This window comes from Puma concolor, chromosome E4 (genome assembly GCF_028749965.1).
Source record: "Puma concolor isolate L17-30 chromosome E4, mPumCon1.1.hap2, whole genome shotgun sequence".
NCBI lineage: Eukaryota > Metazoa > Chordata > Mammalia > Carnivora > Felidae > Puma > Puma concolor.
This window is the reverse complement of record NC_141683.1, coordinates 30,232,181-30,245,915: the sequence shown is the minus strand read 5'-3', so window position 1 is coordinate 30,245,915 and position 13,735 is coordinate 30,232,181. Positions and strand designations below refer to the sequence as shown.

Sequence of the window (13,735 nt, the reverse complement as noted above, 5' to 3'; positions counted from 1 at the left end):
AAAATCTATTTTATGAAACTTTTTTTTTACAACCATCTTCCTGGTAAAATATATACATATGTTGAGGGATACTTGCACTGTATATTGTTAATGCTGGATGACAAGTAGAATTCCAAAGCTATTTCTTTAGATTGTTAAATCTGCTAATGGTGTATTTCTGACTGTTGGATTGGTTGGTGTCCTTAAAAGGAAGGCATTTTAAGTAGTGCCATGTTTTAGGAAAATGTTTTGTTTAAAAAGTTTACTAATGTTATTTTCTCTTTTTTTTTTTTCAAGTTGCTCTTTTGCTTCTAATATTCATTTTTATTCTAAAGAGGATGCCTAGTTAAATGTGAATTTCAGATAAACAAAAATTTTTTGGTGTAGTTGCATGAACATCTCATATTTTTATTTGCTAAATCTGACAACCCTACATAAAAGATCTCTAAAGTTTATAGCCATGACATTAAGCCCAACATTCATTCTCTTAAGGGGTTTGTACAGAGTGCTATGGCAAAATGAGTATAGACAAAGTAGAATAGTTCTGCCACTGATTAAATTCATGACTTTTGCCGAGGCACTTGACCTCTCTGGGCCTCATTTTCTTTATCTGCAAAAATTTTAAAGTTGAATTAAATGGCTTCTAAATTCTGTGACTAAAATGATTTTCAAATTTTTCCTTCTCAGTATATTAGTAAAAGTAAGGAATTCAAAGCAAAAGGTTAGTGAAAATATTAAGCAGTTGGTTATCATAAAGTTTCATATATGTATATGTTACTTGTAGTTTTATGATAACTGTGGAATACCTAAGAAGATTTTCTAGAAGATGTGGGACTTGAACATGGCCTTAGTAGGTTTTATGATATTTGCAAAGGAGGACACTAGGTCATAGGGAATAACATAAGTTACAAGTAAAATGTATATTTAGGAATTGGTAAGTAGACCATTTGGATATTCATGGGTTTATATTCCTAAATTTACAGTAGTAGCTCTATAGAGAGTAAAGTTTGTTTCTCACAGTATTAAAAGATACATGTCTACTCGGTGCAACATTCTTCACTTTTAAAACAGAAATACTGGTGAGATATTTTATAGAAGGGTGGGAACTGGGTTAAGGAATTGCCTTTGGAGAATAGAAATTAACTGAGTTCTAGTTGCTTTTCATTTAAAGGTATAGTCTCAAAATAGACCACACTTTCCCCAGTGAGACAGTAGGTGAATGCTTCTACATCTTTGCTTGATTACCTCAGCCTATGTGAATTTCCACTTTGACCCGAGTTCCTTAGCAATTAAAAACTATGACCAACTTTTAAAATTCTTTTTATTCAAACAGTACTTTAGATACTATTGGAAAGAAATTTTTTTAAATAACATCAACTTTTTAAAAGTTTTGTTAAATCCAGTTGTTTTTGTTGTTTGTTTTCTAAGTAAGCTCTAAAGCTCTATGTCCAATGTGGGGCTTGAACTCACAACCCCAAGATCAAGCAAGAGTCACATGCTTTACTGACTGAGCCAGCCAGGCACCCCAGAAGAAAGAGTCTAAAGTCAAATACATTTGGGAAATGCTGCCTTGTCTGTGCCCCTTTAAAAATGTTACAACCCATTTTAGTACATTGAAGGCCTACATAAGAAGCCTGTTTCTCAAATATATTTAATCTTTGACCTCTTCTGTGAATGATTTCTACTAACATCCTGTGGAATTACTGTTATTTGCAGCATGCTTTGGGGAACATTGATTTGTAACCTATAATTTTGTAATTGATGAAGTTGCCTATTTCATATATAAATATATAAAACATTTAAAGTTCTAATATAGTACATCATTCTCAGATACATCATTTGATTTGATTCTTAGACTTATTTACCTGGTTTCTTTTTCATACCATTATTTCAGTCAAATAATTTTGAAGACTTCACCTGCCTAAATTAGATCATTTTTAAGGAATTCTACCCCTAAGATTCTATTCTATAATCATAGTTTATTCTTGTGTGGACTTCTGTGGTCAATGCTGATTCTTTCTTTATACCTATTGCCAATATACTATTTTTCTTTCATAGTCATTTACTTGTGGTTACTGGTAAAGCAACTTCCCAATCTAGAATGTGCCTCTGTTGTATTATCAACCTATTTAGTATAGTTAAATGAGGAACTTAGCATTTTAAACATATTTAAAATTCAGAGATGGTACCGTGATATTTTTTCTCCAAGCAATATTTTACAAAGATGGCTTGCCCTAGAGAGATGTAAATATGAGTTAGGTATGCTAGCACTATGATTTTCATCTTTGCCTAAGAACATTGTAGAACAGATTTCTTTAACAGATATATAGGTGTTGTTGGATACATTTGGATACAGACTCAACAAAGATTTGGACTGGTATAGACTTAATATAACATTTTTTTTTAATGTTTATTTTTGAGAGAGGGAGAGAGAGGGAGAGGAAGAGAGAGAGAGAGAGAGAGAGACGAGTGTGGGCAGAGGAGGGACAGAGAGAGAGAGGAGACACAGAATCCAAAGCAGACTTCAGGCTGTCTGCGCAGAGCTTGACATGGAGCTCAAACTCTCGAACTGTGAGATCATGACGTGAGCTGAAGTTAGGTGCTTAACTGACTGAGCCACCCGGGTGCCCCCTTAATGTAGCTTTTTAAGAACATTTATTTTGAAATATTTCAGACTTCTGAAAGGTTTCAAGATAGAAAAGAACCCTGTATACTCTTGACCCAGATTCATCAGTCTAACATTTTGCCACATTAATTTTCTCTCTATATAGGGGCGCCTGGGTGGCGCAGTCGGTTAAGCGTCCGTCTTCAGCCAGGTCACGATCTCACGGTCCGTGAGTTCGAGCCCCGCGTCAGGCTCTGGGCTAATGGCTCGGAGCCTGGAGCCTGTTTCCGATTCTGTGTCTCCCTCTCTCTCTGCCCCTCCCCCGTTCATGCTCTGTCTCTCTCTGTCCCAAAAATAAATAAACGTTGAAAAAAAAAAAAATTTTTTTCTCTCTCTCTATATGTGTGTGTATGCAGGTATGTATGTGTGTGTATACACACACACACATATACATCATACACAAACACATATGTATGTAAATGTTTCTGAAACATTTGAAAGAGGGTTGCACACATCATATCCCATTACCCCTTCGTACTTCAAGGTGTATTTCTTAAGAACAAGGCTGTTTGTTTATATAATCAAAGTACAAGTGATTTAATGTCAGTATCATACTTTGATCAGACTTAGAGCCTATATTCCACTTTCGTCACTTGTCCCAGTTGCATTCAATTGTACATTATAATTTTTTTTCAGTACAAGATCATGTCATGTATTTAGTTGTCATATCTATAGTCTTTAGACAGGACTAGTTCTTTAGCTATTCTTTTTTGCTCGTGACCTTGACATTTTTAAAGAAATCCCTCCATTTGTTTTCTTCTGATATTTCCTCATAATTAAATTGAGGGGTTGTTTTTTTTAGACTGGAATGCTATATAAGTTGTGTCCTTCTCACAGTATTATATCAAGAGGCACATGATACCCATTTGCCCCTACTAGGTGATGTTGATTTTCATTAGTTGGTTAAGATATTGTCTGGTTTCTTAACTTCATGGTTATTATTTTTACTTTTACAGTAAGTAATTTGAGATGACATACTTTGATATTTACATTTGACCCTTGAAAAATGCAGGATCTTAGGGGTGCCAACCACCCATGCAGTCAGAAATCAGATTATAACTTTTGACTGCCCAGAAATTTGGCCACTAATAGCCTACTCTTGACTGGAAGCCTTACTGATAACATGAACAGTTCATTAACACAATATTTTGTATGTTATATGTGTTTTATACTGAATACTTATGATAAAGTAAGCTAGAGAAAAAATGTTATTAAGAAAATCATAAGGAAGAGAAAATACATTTCCAAGATGGTACTGTATTTATTAGAAAAACCCATGTGGAAGTGACCTGTGCAGTTTCAAGCCTGTATTGTTCAAGGTCAACTGTACTAATTTTAATTTGCTCAATACTACAATATGTATATAATAGTTTCAGAGTCTCTATGTGTATACCAATGTGAAAAAGAAACCCACTAAGGAGTTTAAGATTTGTTTGCAATTCTTTTTTCTTCTTCTTTTTTGGTTTGTTTTACCCTTATAATGCTTTTACATGTTTCCCAGTTTTATTGAAATATAATTGACATATGGCACTGCATATTGGTTAACATCCGTCATCTCATGTAGTACAATATAATTCTTCTTTCTTTAGATTGATAATATATGGTCAAAATACTGTGTTCTGAAGTTGCTTGGGTTATGCCTTTGAAATATATTTGGGTTTATTGGTTTCTGTTTTCATTTAGTTGTAGTGACTTTTTTGCACCATCCTGTTGATTTAATTTTGTTTTTTTGAATATATAGAACATTATATGATTTCCAAATTATATTAATTCCAAAAGTCAAAACTCAACAAAAGTGATAATCAGAAAGGTATTACTCCCTCCCTGTATCTCTTTTACCTCTTTCCTACCCCTCACTCCCTGCTAACCCTTGTAGGTAACCAGTTGGTTACCTACATATATATATATATGTATCACAGTATTATATATTGTTTTATATACAGGTAACAGATATATAACAGATATATATACTGTTTTATATATATATATGTTTTTTCTCCTCTAACAAAATATATTTAATCTTTTGCAATTTGTGTTGTTCATTAACAGTATATCCTGGAAATTACTCCATACAGTCCCTAGATACCTTCCTCATCCTTTTTTTGCAGCAGCACAGTACTCTGTTGTGTGTATGTACCATAGTTTATTCTACGACTTTCCTATGGGCATTTAAGTGTTTTCTAGTATCTTGCAATTACAAATAATACTACAAAGAATAATGTCCTTCTGTATTCTTGGATTTTCAGGGTAAATACCCTAGGACTTGGATTGCTAGATTGGAAGGTAAATGCATTTGTAGTCTTGGTAGCTAGTGCCAAAGTGTCCAAGGGGTTTGTACCATTTTACACTCCTGTTGGCAATGTAGCATAGCTCTCAGACGTACAAAAGAGAAGACATTTCGGTCTCACGAGTCATGAGGTGACAGGTCACAGCTCTAACTCCTTAAAGAATTCCAACTTTGTGAGGTCTCCAGGAAAGGCCCGGTCAAACCAGCATCCTCCCAAAGTGGCTTGAGAACACCTAGAAGAAGTTCAGGAATTATCCCAAATCCCAGAGAGGTTATAGATACCCGGAGGATGACATAGAGCTATTTGGGGAGTATTAATGGCAAGTCCTAAAACAACTAACCAGGATTTACGATGAGTTATACATATGTGTGTTGAAGACAGTGCAAAGGAATGCTGGAAATGGGAACTATTCCAGAAAATCTGAACTGCCCAGGTTGGCCCCTGTCATCAGTAAGGACTTAATAAAAATGAGAAATTTTTCACTTGTTGTCTGTGGCCTTTTAAAATGTTTTGGTCTCATAATTACATCTTAAAACAGGATTTGAAGTTGCTGTTTGCCTAGTTCTCTGAAAAGTAAAAGGAGGGGAAGTTGCTATTCACTTCAGAAATACAGTTGTCCTTCAGCAAGGAAATTTTGCTGTATATTTGAACTTATTGAAGTATGAGTTTATAACCATGAATAGCATAGATATTTATTTGTTCTTTTAGTATATTTACTTTTTTTTTTAGTCATATTTCCTTCAAATAGCCAATCCATATGGTTTTCCTGTTCCCTTGAATACGATCGCTATCACTAAATTAGGTCAGTGGAGAGGTGGGAAGAAGGCCAGAGCAGTCTGAATTAGTGAAAAGTCACATTGAATATTTTACAAGATATATGGAGTAACTTGAACCTTTACACCTCTCCTGTTTTGAATAATTGGCAATAAATTGCTTTTTATCAGTTTCCGTATAATGGATTTTTCTAGTCTCAAAAAGAAGAAAACCCGTTTTTGAAGTTTCTGTTATCCGTTGGAATCCTGACACATTATCAGTGGCTTCCTTCTTTTTGCTTCTGCTCTTATACTTTTTATGGTTATCATAACTGCAGTTGCCAAAGACTTCTGGTTAAATGACAGATTAAAATATGTGCAACAAAATTGTTAAGGTTATTCTTCCTGATGCAATAAGAAAAACTTACTGGACATGTTCTCTCTTTATGGAAAGTTGGAATTTTTCTGAGTCTTGAGATGACATTTTTTCTGATTCTTGAAGTTCTTGAAAATACTTTATTCATATTATTTTCCAAATAGTCTTATTTTTACAGTTAATTTTATGTAGGAAAAACTTTTTTTTTTTTTAATTTTATTTTTAAGTAATCTCTACATCTAGTGTGGGGCCTGAACTCACAATCCCGAGATCAAGAGTCACACTGACTGAGCCAGCCAGGAGCCCCTGTAGGATAAACTTTTTACATAAAAGTTGAATATGAATTTTAATTCAGACCCCATTTAGTTTGGTTCATTCAACAAATGTTTATTCAGGGCTGTTAGAAATTGTGCTAGGAAATACAGAGTTAAACAATCACAAATTATTAATTCATATTAACTGAAATTATGGGTTTATTGTATTTATCATTTTGAAGAAATAAAATTATATTCTTTGGGATACCTCCAGATAGTAAAATTAATAACATTTATATTCTCTTTATGTAAGTAGCTACTTGCCCTAGAGACTCTGTAAAAATCTTAGTAAGAATTGCCAACTAGTCTTCCGTCCATTAATTAAATGAAATTGTCATATAGTTGAAAGAAACTATGTTTTTCAAGTCTGCAATGCGGTTTGCTTTATTCGTATATTTACTGATACAGTCTTTCTTCTTTTCCCTTGGGAAAGAAACACTGCCTGATCAGACTTGCTTTACTAATGTTTAAGAATGATAATGATTGCAAATCTAGCTCTAGAATCTTTCTACTTGCCTTTTTGTGATACAGTTTTATTTTTTATTTTTATTTTATTTTTAATGTTTATTTATTTACTGAGAGAGAGAGAGAGAAGAAGGAGGAGGAGAGAGAATCCCAAGCAGACTCTGCACTGTCAGTACAGAGCCCGATGCAGGGCTCAAACTCATGAACTGTGAGATCATGACCTAAGCCAAAATCAGAAGTCAGATGCTTAACTGACTGAGCCACCCACGTGCCCCTGGATTTATTTTTTAATGTGATGTGTGATTCTAGAACTCAGAAATAAAATTCTTTGCTGCCAAAGTATACAGAATATCCTGAATATCTGAAAAATGAATTTTTGTATTGGGAGAGGAGATGAGGGGAGAAGGTGGAGGTCTTTATTAGTAGGAACCTGTATATTTAAAGTATTAATTAACATTTAAAAAATACTATGAGAACTATAACTTGGAACTCCACTTTCAGAAACTTTACTGTCACTTGTTAATTAAAAACCATTCTGATGAATTTTCCCTTTACCTTTTGCTTTCCCTTTTTTCCCTGCTGCTTCCTCTGAAGTCTCCTTCCAAATGGTTTTGGAAACTGGTTCCAGTAAGTTTGCCCAACTACTTCAACTTGCTCTCCAGAAGTGTAATTACAGAATGGTATTGTTTATGTCTTGCTGGTATAATCATTTCCTGTAATTCTGTTAGTTGCTGCATAGAGATTGGATTTTATGGTATTTGATCATAATGTAAAATAAAGAGATAAAAAAATCTGGCCAAAATTTGGATTAGAAGCTTTAAAAATAGTTTAAGGTAACCATTATTTTGGTAGTCCTACTGATATTTACAGACTGTCGGTAAATAGGTGTAAAAAAAATGTATGGATAGAGATTCTCATTAGTTTTAATAACTTTAGGAGAAAAGTGAGTATGAATTGTATATGTAAATTTTTTGTATTTTAAAATATTTTTGAAGGAATCATTTACTTTCAGCCTGAGTTGTAGGGTACATTTTTTGTTTGATAAAAAGTGACTTATTCCCTGTGGTCCTACCAGTATTGGACCTAAACTGTATTCAGTTCTGATTTGACCTGAAGGGTGATTCTTTCAGGATTAAATCTGGGTGGATAGACCACGTAAGAAGTATTTTATGCCCTCAGAAATAAAAATATAACTTAGAAATACAATATAATGTTGAAAGAGAAAATATGATGCCCTTTTAAATGCTAAATTTCTCAGTTTGTAGAAAGAATACAGAATGTCTCCATGCAGTAACTTTATAAAGCCATATAGTAAGATAAAGTGCAAAAGACTCTATGATTCTCATGAACTGCAAATGGGAGTTGTACAGGACTTGAGGATTAAGTTGATTTACCTGATACATCTTCTAGGATATAAGCTTCAGGAAAATGTTTTAGCATACCACTCATAAATCCCTGATAGTCTATTCTAAACCATTGGCATTTAGTGCTAAAGCCTCACAAGGCTTTGTGTGTGTGCCTTGTACAGAAGTGCTACTTGGCAGCAAGCAGTAGGACAAGTTACACAATTCACTTCTTTGTTTCATGACCCTGAGCGCTCGACTCAGTCCAGTTCAGACTGTAGGCTGAAAACAAGCTACTCCTAGAGATCTGGGAAGTTTGGGAATGAGCCCAGCCAGTTTGGAGGATTTCTGAGAGGGAGACTATTTTGTTTCTAGCTGGCCAGAGAAAGGGGTGTAAGGATCTGGAACTGTGGCTTACTTACCAAATGTGAGAAGGGTGGCTTAAGGCTAGAAGATGCTACTGGTTGATTTCTTCTTTCTTTCTCTCCTCTCCCTTCACCTCCTCTCTCCTCTTTTTTCATGGTTGAATTTTAAACTGTCTACTAGCAGCAGAGTAAGGGAGTTTTCTAAGGATATTAAAATCAATAATCCATTGAAGAATTTATATAATGCATGTATGTAAATTTTTTCTGAATATAGGTACTCTGAGTTTGGAACATACCATTCAGTGTGGATGCCTGGTGTGCACTGATTAAAAAGAACAAGCTCTCTGAAAATCTTCAAAAGGAAAAAATGTTCCATGAATCTTGGGTAGACAGAAATAGGAATAAATAATTCTTCATTAATGCATATACTTTGCTGAGGGATATCACTTCACCACCTAATAGTAAATATTCTTTTTCAGTAAATTATTTTTCTGTTCTTATTCTCACAAAAGTATTTTATTTCATAATTATATTTGAATTATAAAATGTAGAGATGACCAGTTCAGATGGAGTTAGAAGAAAAATTAGTTTTGGTTACTTTTTAAAAAACTTAAAATATCAGTAACCAATATAATCATACATTTTCCTAATAAAGTACTTCGGTATGCATCCTCAAGTCATCAGCATTATTCTCTTGGCTTTAGGAGAGCTAATGCTAGTAGCAGGCCAGCCTTTCGTGATTGCTGGCTATGTGCCCAGCAGTGTGCATGGCACTTTACGGGCGTCACCGTACTTCCTCCTTCAGTGATCCTGTGAAATAGGTACTATTATTATCCCCATTTTACCTATGGGGAAACTGAGAAATGAGAGTTTAAATGATTTGTCCAAGATCACAGAGCCAGTAAATGTCAGAAACAGGATTTGAACCTAGGTCATCTGACTCAAGGGCTTGTTCTTGTCACCACTGAGTTCTATAGCACATCTCGGTTTTTAGAAAACTCTTGTAAAGTTGTATCTGGTCACACCAGGCACTCTTTGGAAAACAAAGATTTCTTCTGTTTTTCTGAGGGGGAACAGAAATCCTTACATTTGCTCTGTCATTGAAGAAAACCTCACTTGGGAGGGTTTTTTCAGTTCCACAGTTACTACACTTCATTTATGTTATCTTAACATTCAGATACCAAGCCAGAATATCTTGGTGATATTCCAGTTCCTCAAAGTGATATTTCTTATTGCCAAATTTCCTGTAGGAATAGTATCATATTCTTAGACCTGCTCCCCAATTTTGAAAATTCTTACAATTCTGCTCAAGTGGCACTCTTGCTCTTCCCATAAAATAGCTTGTGGTCTAAATTCTAGCATTAAAATAAATGCATTTTATTATCTGCAAAAGGACAGAACTGACAATTTGGATACAAAGTGTTCAGAATCTATTTTGTGATGCTTTTATATTTAAATGTTTAGGCTAAATGTCATTTCATATAAATTGGCAATATCATGTTATATTAAGTACTTTGGAACTATAATGCTGTTGCTCTGTATTTTACTTTGGTAATATTTGGTATTATTTAGAAAAGAAGGATGTTGGTGAGTAGTTTTTATTTCTCTGGATTTGTATTACTGATATAATCTACAATACTGGTTTTTTTTCCTGTATGTTGGCTGCTAGTTACTGATTTTCATCTCTCTCTCTCTTTTTTTTTTTTATTGTAGGCTCGTTATAGGAAGGAGCAAACATTGCTCAAGCAATTGCCTTGCATTCCATTGGTAGAAAATTTGTTGAAAGATGGTACAGATGGCTGTGCTTTAGCTGCTCTTATTCATTTTTATTGTCCCGGTGTGGTCAGATTAGAGGGTAAGTGTTCCAGTGAAATCTTGCTGGACTACAGAAAGATGGTAACAGATATTAAGACAACAGTAACAGTATTTAGTAAGTAACGAAGGCTCTTAAAGAACCTCCTTACGTATCACCCTGAGGAAGATAGTTGAGTAGGTGTGGTAGTGCTAAGTCTCTTTGTGGAGTGACCACTGTGTTTGTATGAGTGTGTAAACCAGATTCCACGTAATTGTGTGTTTGTTCTAAGCCACTAGTTACAAAATGAATATGAAATGTATAATATCAAATTAGCCCCAAGTCATCACCTTGCTCTTTTCCTATTTGAAGATATTTGTTTGAAAGAAACCATGTCTTTGGCCGATAGCCTGTATAATCTGCAGCTGATTCAAGAATTTTGCCAAGAATATTTGAACCAGTGTTGCCATTTTACCCTGGAAGACATGCTGTATGCTGCTTCATCCATAAAGGTAATTTGTTCTTGGGTTTTTTTGGGTGTTTTGCTTTAAGTTTTTGGAAAAAAAATATAACTAGATATATAAATGGCATAGTAAGGTTAGAAATTAACTGTAATATTAGTCAAAAGAGCTTTTGAAAAAAGTTTTATTTTTCTGCTTATTTTATGTCTCTGTGTGTGTGTGTGTGTGTGTGTGTGTGTGTGTGTGTGTGTGTTTAAATACACTGTTAGCTATAGGTTTCTTTTACAATATAAAGCTAAACTTAAAGTTATAGTACAAAATTGATCTATTGCCCTAATGTTAGCACAATGGAGGATAAGCCACTACATGTTTCTGAGTCTTAGGTAGATGCCAGTACAGCATAAAGGAGGGAGCATAAAGGAGGTTCTGGTCACTTTCACCGCTCAACAGGACCATGGAATATGTCCAGAAGAAGGAATCGTTCAGGTCCCAGGACTTGAGACAAAACCTAGGGAAAGAAAGAAGGGAAGGAAATGTGAAAATAGTCTGGAAATGAACCTTTTAAAAAGGACTTCAATTTCATGAGTGTGTGCTTTGCTTCAGAATATCATACACACACTGCCTGTGAGTCTCAGGCCACTGCTTACGGCCATTCTTTCAAGAACTATTTAGTGAGCACCTAGTAGTATTCTGGGTGCTTGGGATAATTAAGTGGACAAAACAAAGATCCCTGTTCCGGTGGAACTTGCTTTGTAGTAGTGAAGAGAGATGTGTGTCAGGCATAACTGCTTCTAAGTGAGTTAAAAAGCAGCCACTTGTCCCAGAATTTCCTGAGTGAGTTAAAAAGCAGCCACTTGTCCCAGAATTTCATGATGTGACACAATACCTCATTATTCCCAGCAGCCCATAGCTACAAAGTTCTTCTATGTCTTTTATAGACCTAAATTGACCACTTCTGTTTCAGGATTTTAGGAATAAATCATCTGATGATAGATTTTTTTTAAGTCTGGCTGAGAGGAACAGCTTTTTTATCATTCCAATCACAGCGTCAGCCTTAACAGAAACTGCTAATGGACCCCTCTTACCATAAGATTAGTGCCTTGGGGTTCTTTAAATTCTTATTCTCTGATACCTATTTTTTCTTTCACTCATTTCTGGATTACCACAGGTAGAAGATAGAGCCAATGGTAAAGGCATTTCCAAAATAAGCCACTATTTCTATTGACCAAAAATAGTGCCCACTCCCCACTATCTGATGCATCAGAATAGAAACGTTAATTTATTTTGATCAAAATGGAAGTTGGGGAATAACTATTTCCATATATATTTTGTTAATGCCTTTTCTTAAACTTGTCTGTTAAAAAATTTAAATACTACCCCTGTAATCACAAAGAAATCATATCATTAAATACATGGTGACATAAGATCAAGAACATTTGTTTAAGTTGTTTACCTTGGACTGCCAACAAATAACATGTAGCCCTGATGTTTAAATCAACTTGGGCATGATCCAGATATAAAGACATTTTCTTACATCAGGCATATTTAAAATATATAACTGACAGATACACCTGGCTAGAATCAAAAGGACAAGAAATAAGTGTTGGAGAGAATGTGGAGGAAATGGAACCCTTGTGCACTGTCGGTGGGAATGCAAATTGCAGCCACGGTGGAAAACAGTATAGAGGTTCCTCAAACAATAGATCTACCATACGATTCAGTAATTCCACTACTGGGTATTTAACCAAAGAAAATGAAAACACTCTGGGGCGCCTGGGTGGCTCAGTCGGTTGAGCATCCGACTTCGGCTCAGGTCATTATCTCACGGTTCATGGGTTTGAGCCCCACATCAGGCTCTGTGCTGACAGCCCAGAGCCTGGAGTCTGCTTCAGATTCTGTGTCTCCCCCTCTCTCTGCCCCTCCCCAGCTCATGTTCTGTCTCTCTCTGTCTCTCGAAAATAAACATTAAAAAAAAATTGTTAAGGGGCACCTGGGTGGCTCAGTCGGTTGAGCGTCCAACTTCAACTCAGGTCATGATCTCACAGTTCATGAGTTCGAGCCCCGTGTCGGGCTCTGTGCTGACAGCTCAGAGCCTGGAGCCTGCTTCGGATTCTGTGTCTCCCTCCCTCTCTGCCCCATCCCCACTCACGCTCTGTCTCTCTCTGTATTAAAAAAAATTGTTAAAAAAGAAAATGAAAACCCTAATCCAAAAAGAAATATGCACCTTATATTTGTTGCAGCATTATTTACAATAGCCAAGATTTGGAAGCAGCCCAAATGTCTGTCGATAGATGACTGGATAAAGATGAGGTGTGTACACACACACACACACACACACACACACGTTACTCAGCCATAAAAATTAATGAGATCTTGCCATTTGCAACAACATGGATAGACCCAGAGGGTATAGTGCTAAATGAAATAAAAAAGAGAAACACAAGTACCATATGGCCTCACTCATATGTGGAAGTTAAGAAACAAAACAAATGAACAAAGAAAAAAAGAGACAAAAAACCCCCAGACTCTTAGATACAGAGAACAAACTAGTGGTTGCCAGAGGGAAGGTAGGTGGAAGGATGGGTAAAATAAAGGGGCTTAAAAAAAAAAAAAAAAGTAACCGCAGAGAAGGCTTTGGTCACTTTCCGTATTCTTTGGTAAATTATTAGAATCACAACTTTGACTTACATTGAATATTTGAAGACTTCAAACCTTTAAGGGATTGCTTGGTCTATGATACTGGGCACCTTGTTACTTGGTTAACTTTAATAACAAGTGTTTATGAGAATAAAGGGAGTGAGCACTCTCTTCCCCTCTTGGTGGATGTATAAACTGGTATGGTCCTTTTAGACACCAGTGTGCCATTGTCTAATCAAATTTGAAATGCACAGAAGTCATGTATGAGGATTGTTTATGGTGAATAGTTAGAAACAAT

General features: G+C 35.4%; 1 protein-coding gene across 8 annotated transcripts in view; it reads left to right on the top strand.

The window, feature by feature from the left end:
• Positions 1–13,735, top strand: part of CAMSAP2 (calmodulin regulated spectrin associated protein family member 2) — a 113,386-nt gene that overhangs the window by 75,270 nt on the left and 24,381 nt on the right. For 5 of the 8 annotated variants that reach the window (XM_086693325.1, XM_086693321.1, XM_086693322.1 and 2 more), the window contains 3 exons: positions 7,434–7,466; positions 10,261–10,402; positions 10,712–10,851. In XM_086693325.1, coding sequence (XP_086549451.1) covers positions 7,434–7,466; positions 10,261–10,402; positions 10,712–10,851 — 315 coding nt within the window. The remainder of the gene's footprint in view (positions 1–7,433; positions 7,467–10,260; positions 10,403–10,711; positions 10,852–13,735) is intronic. The other 3 variants (XM_086693323.1, XM_086693324.1, XM_025920966.2) reach the window with 1 other exon arrangement.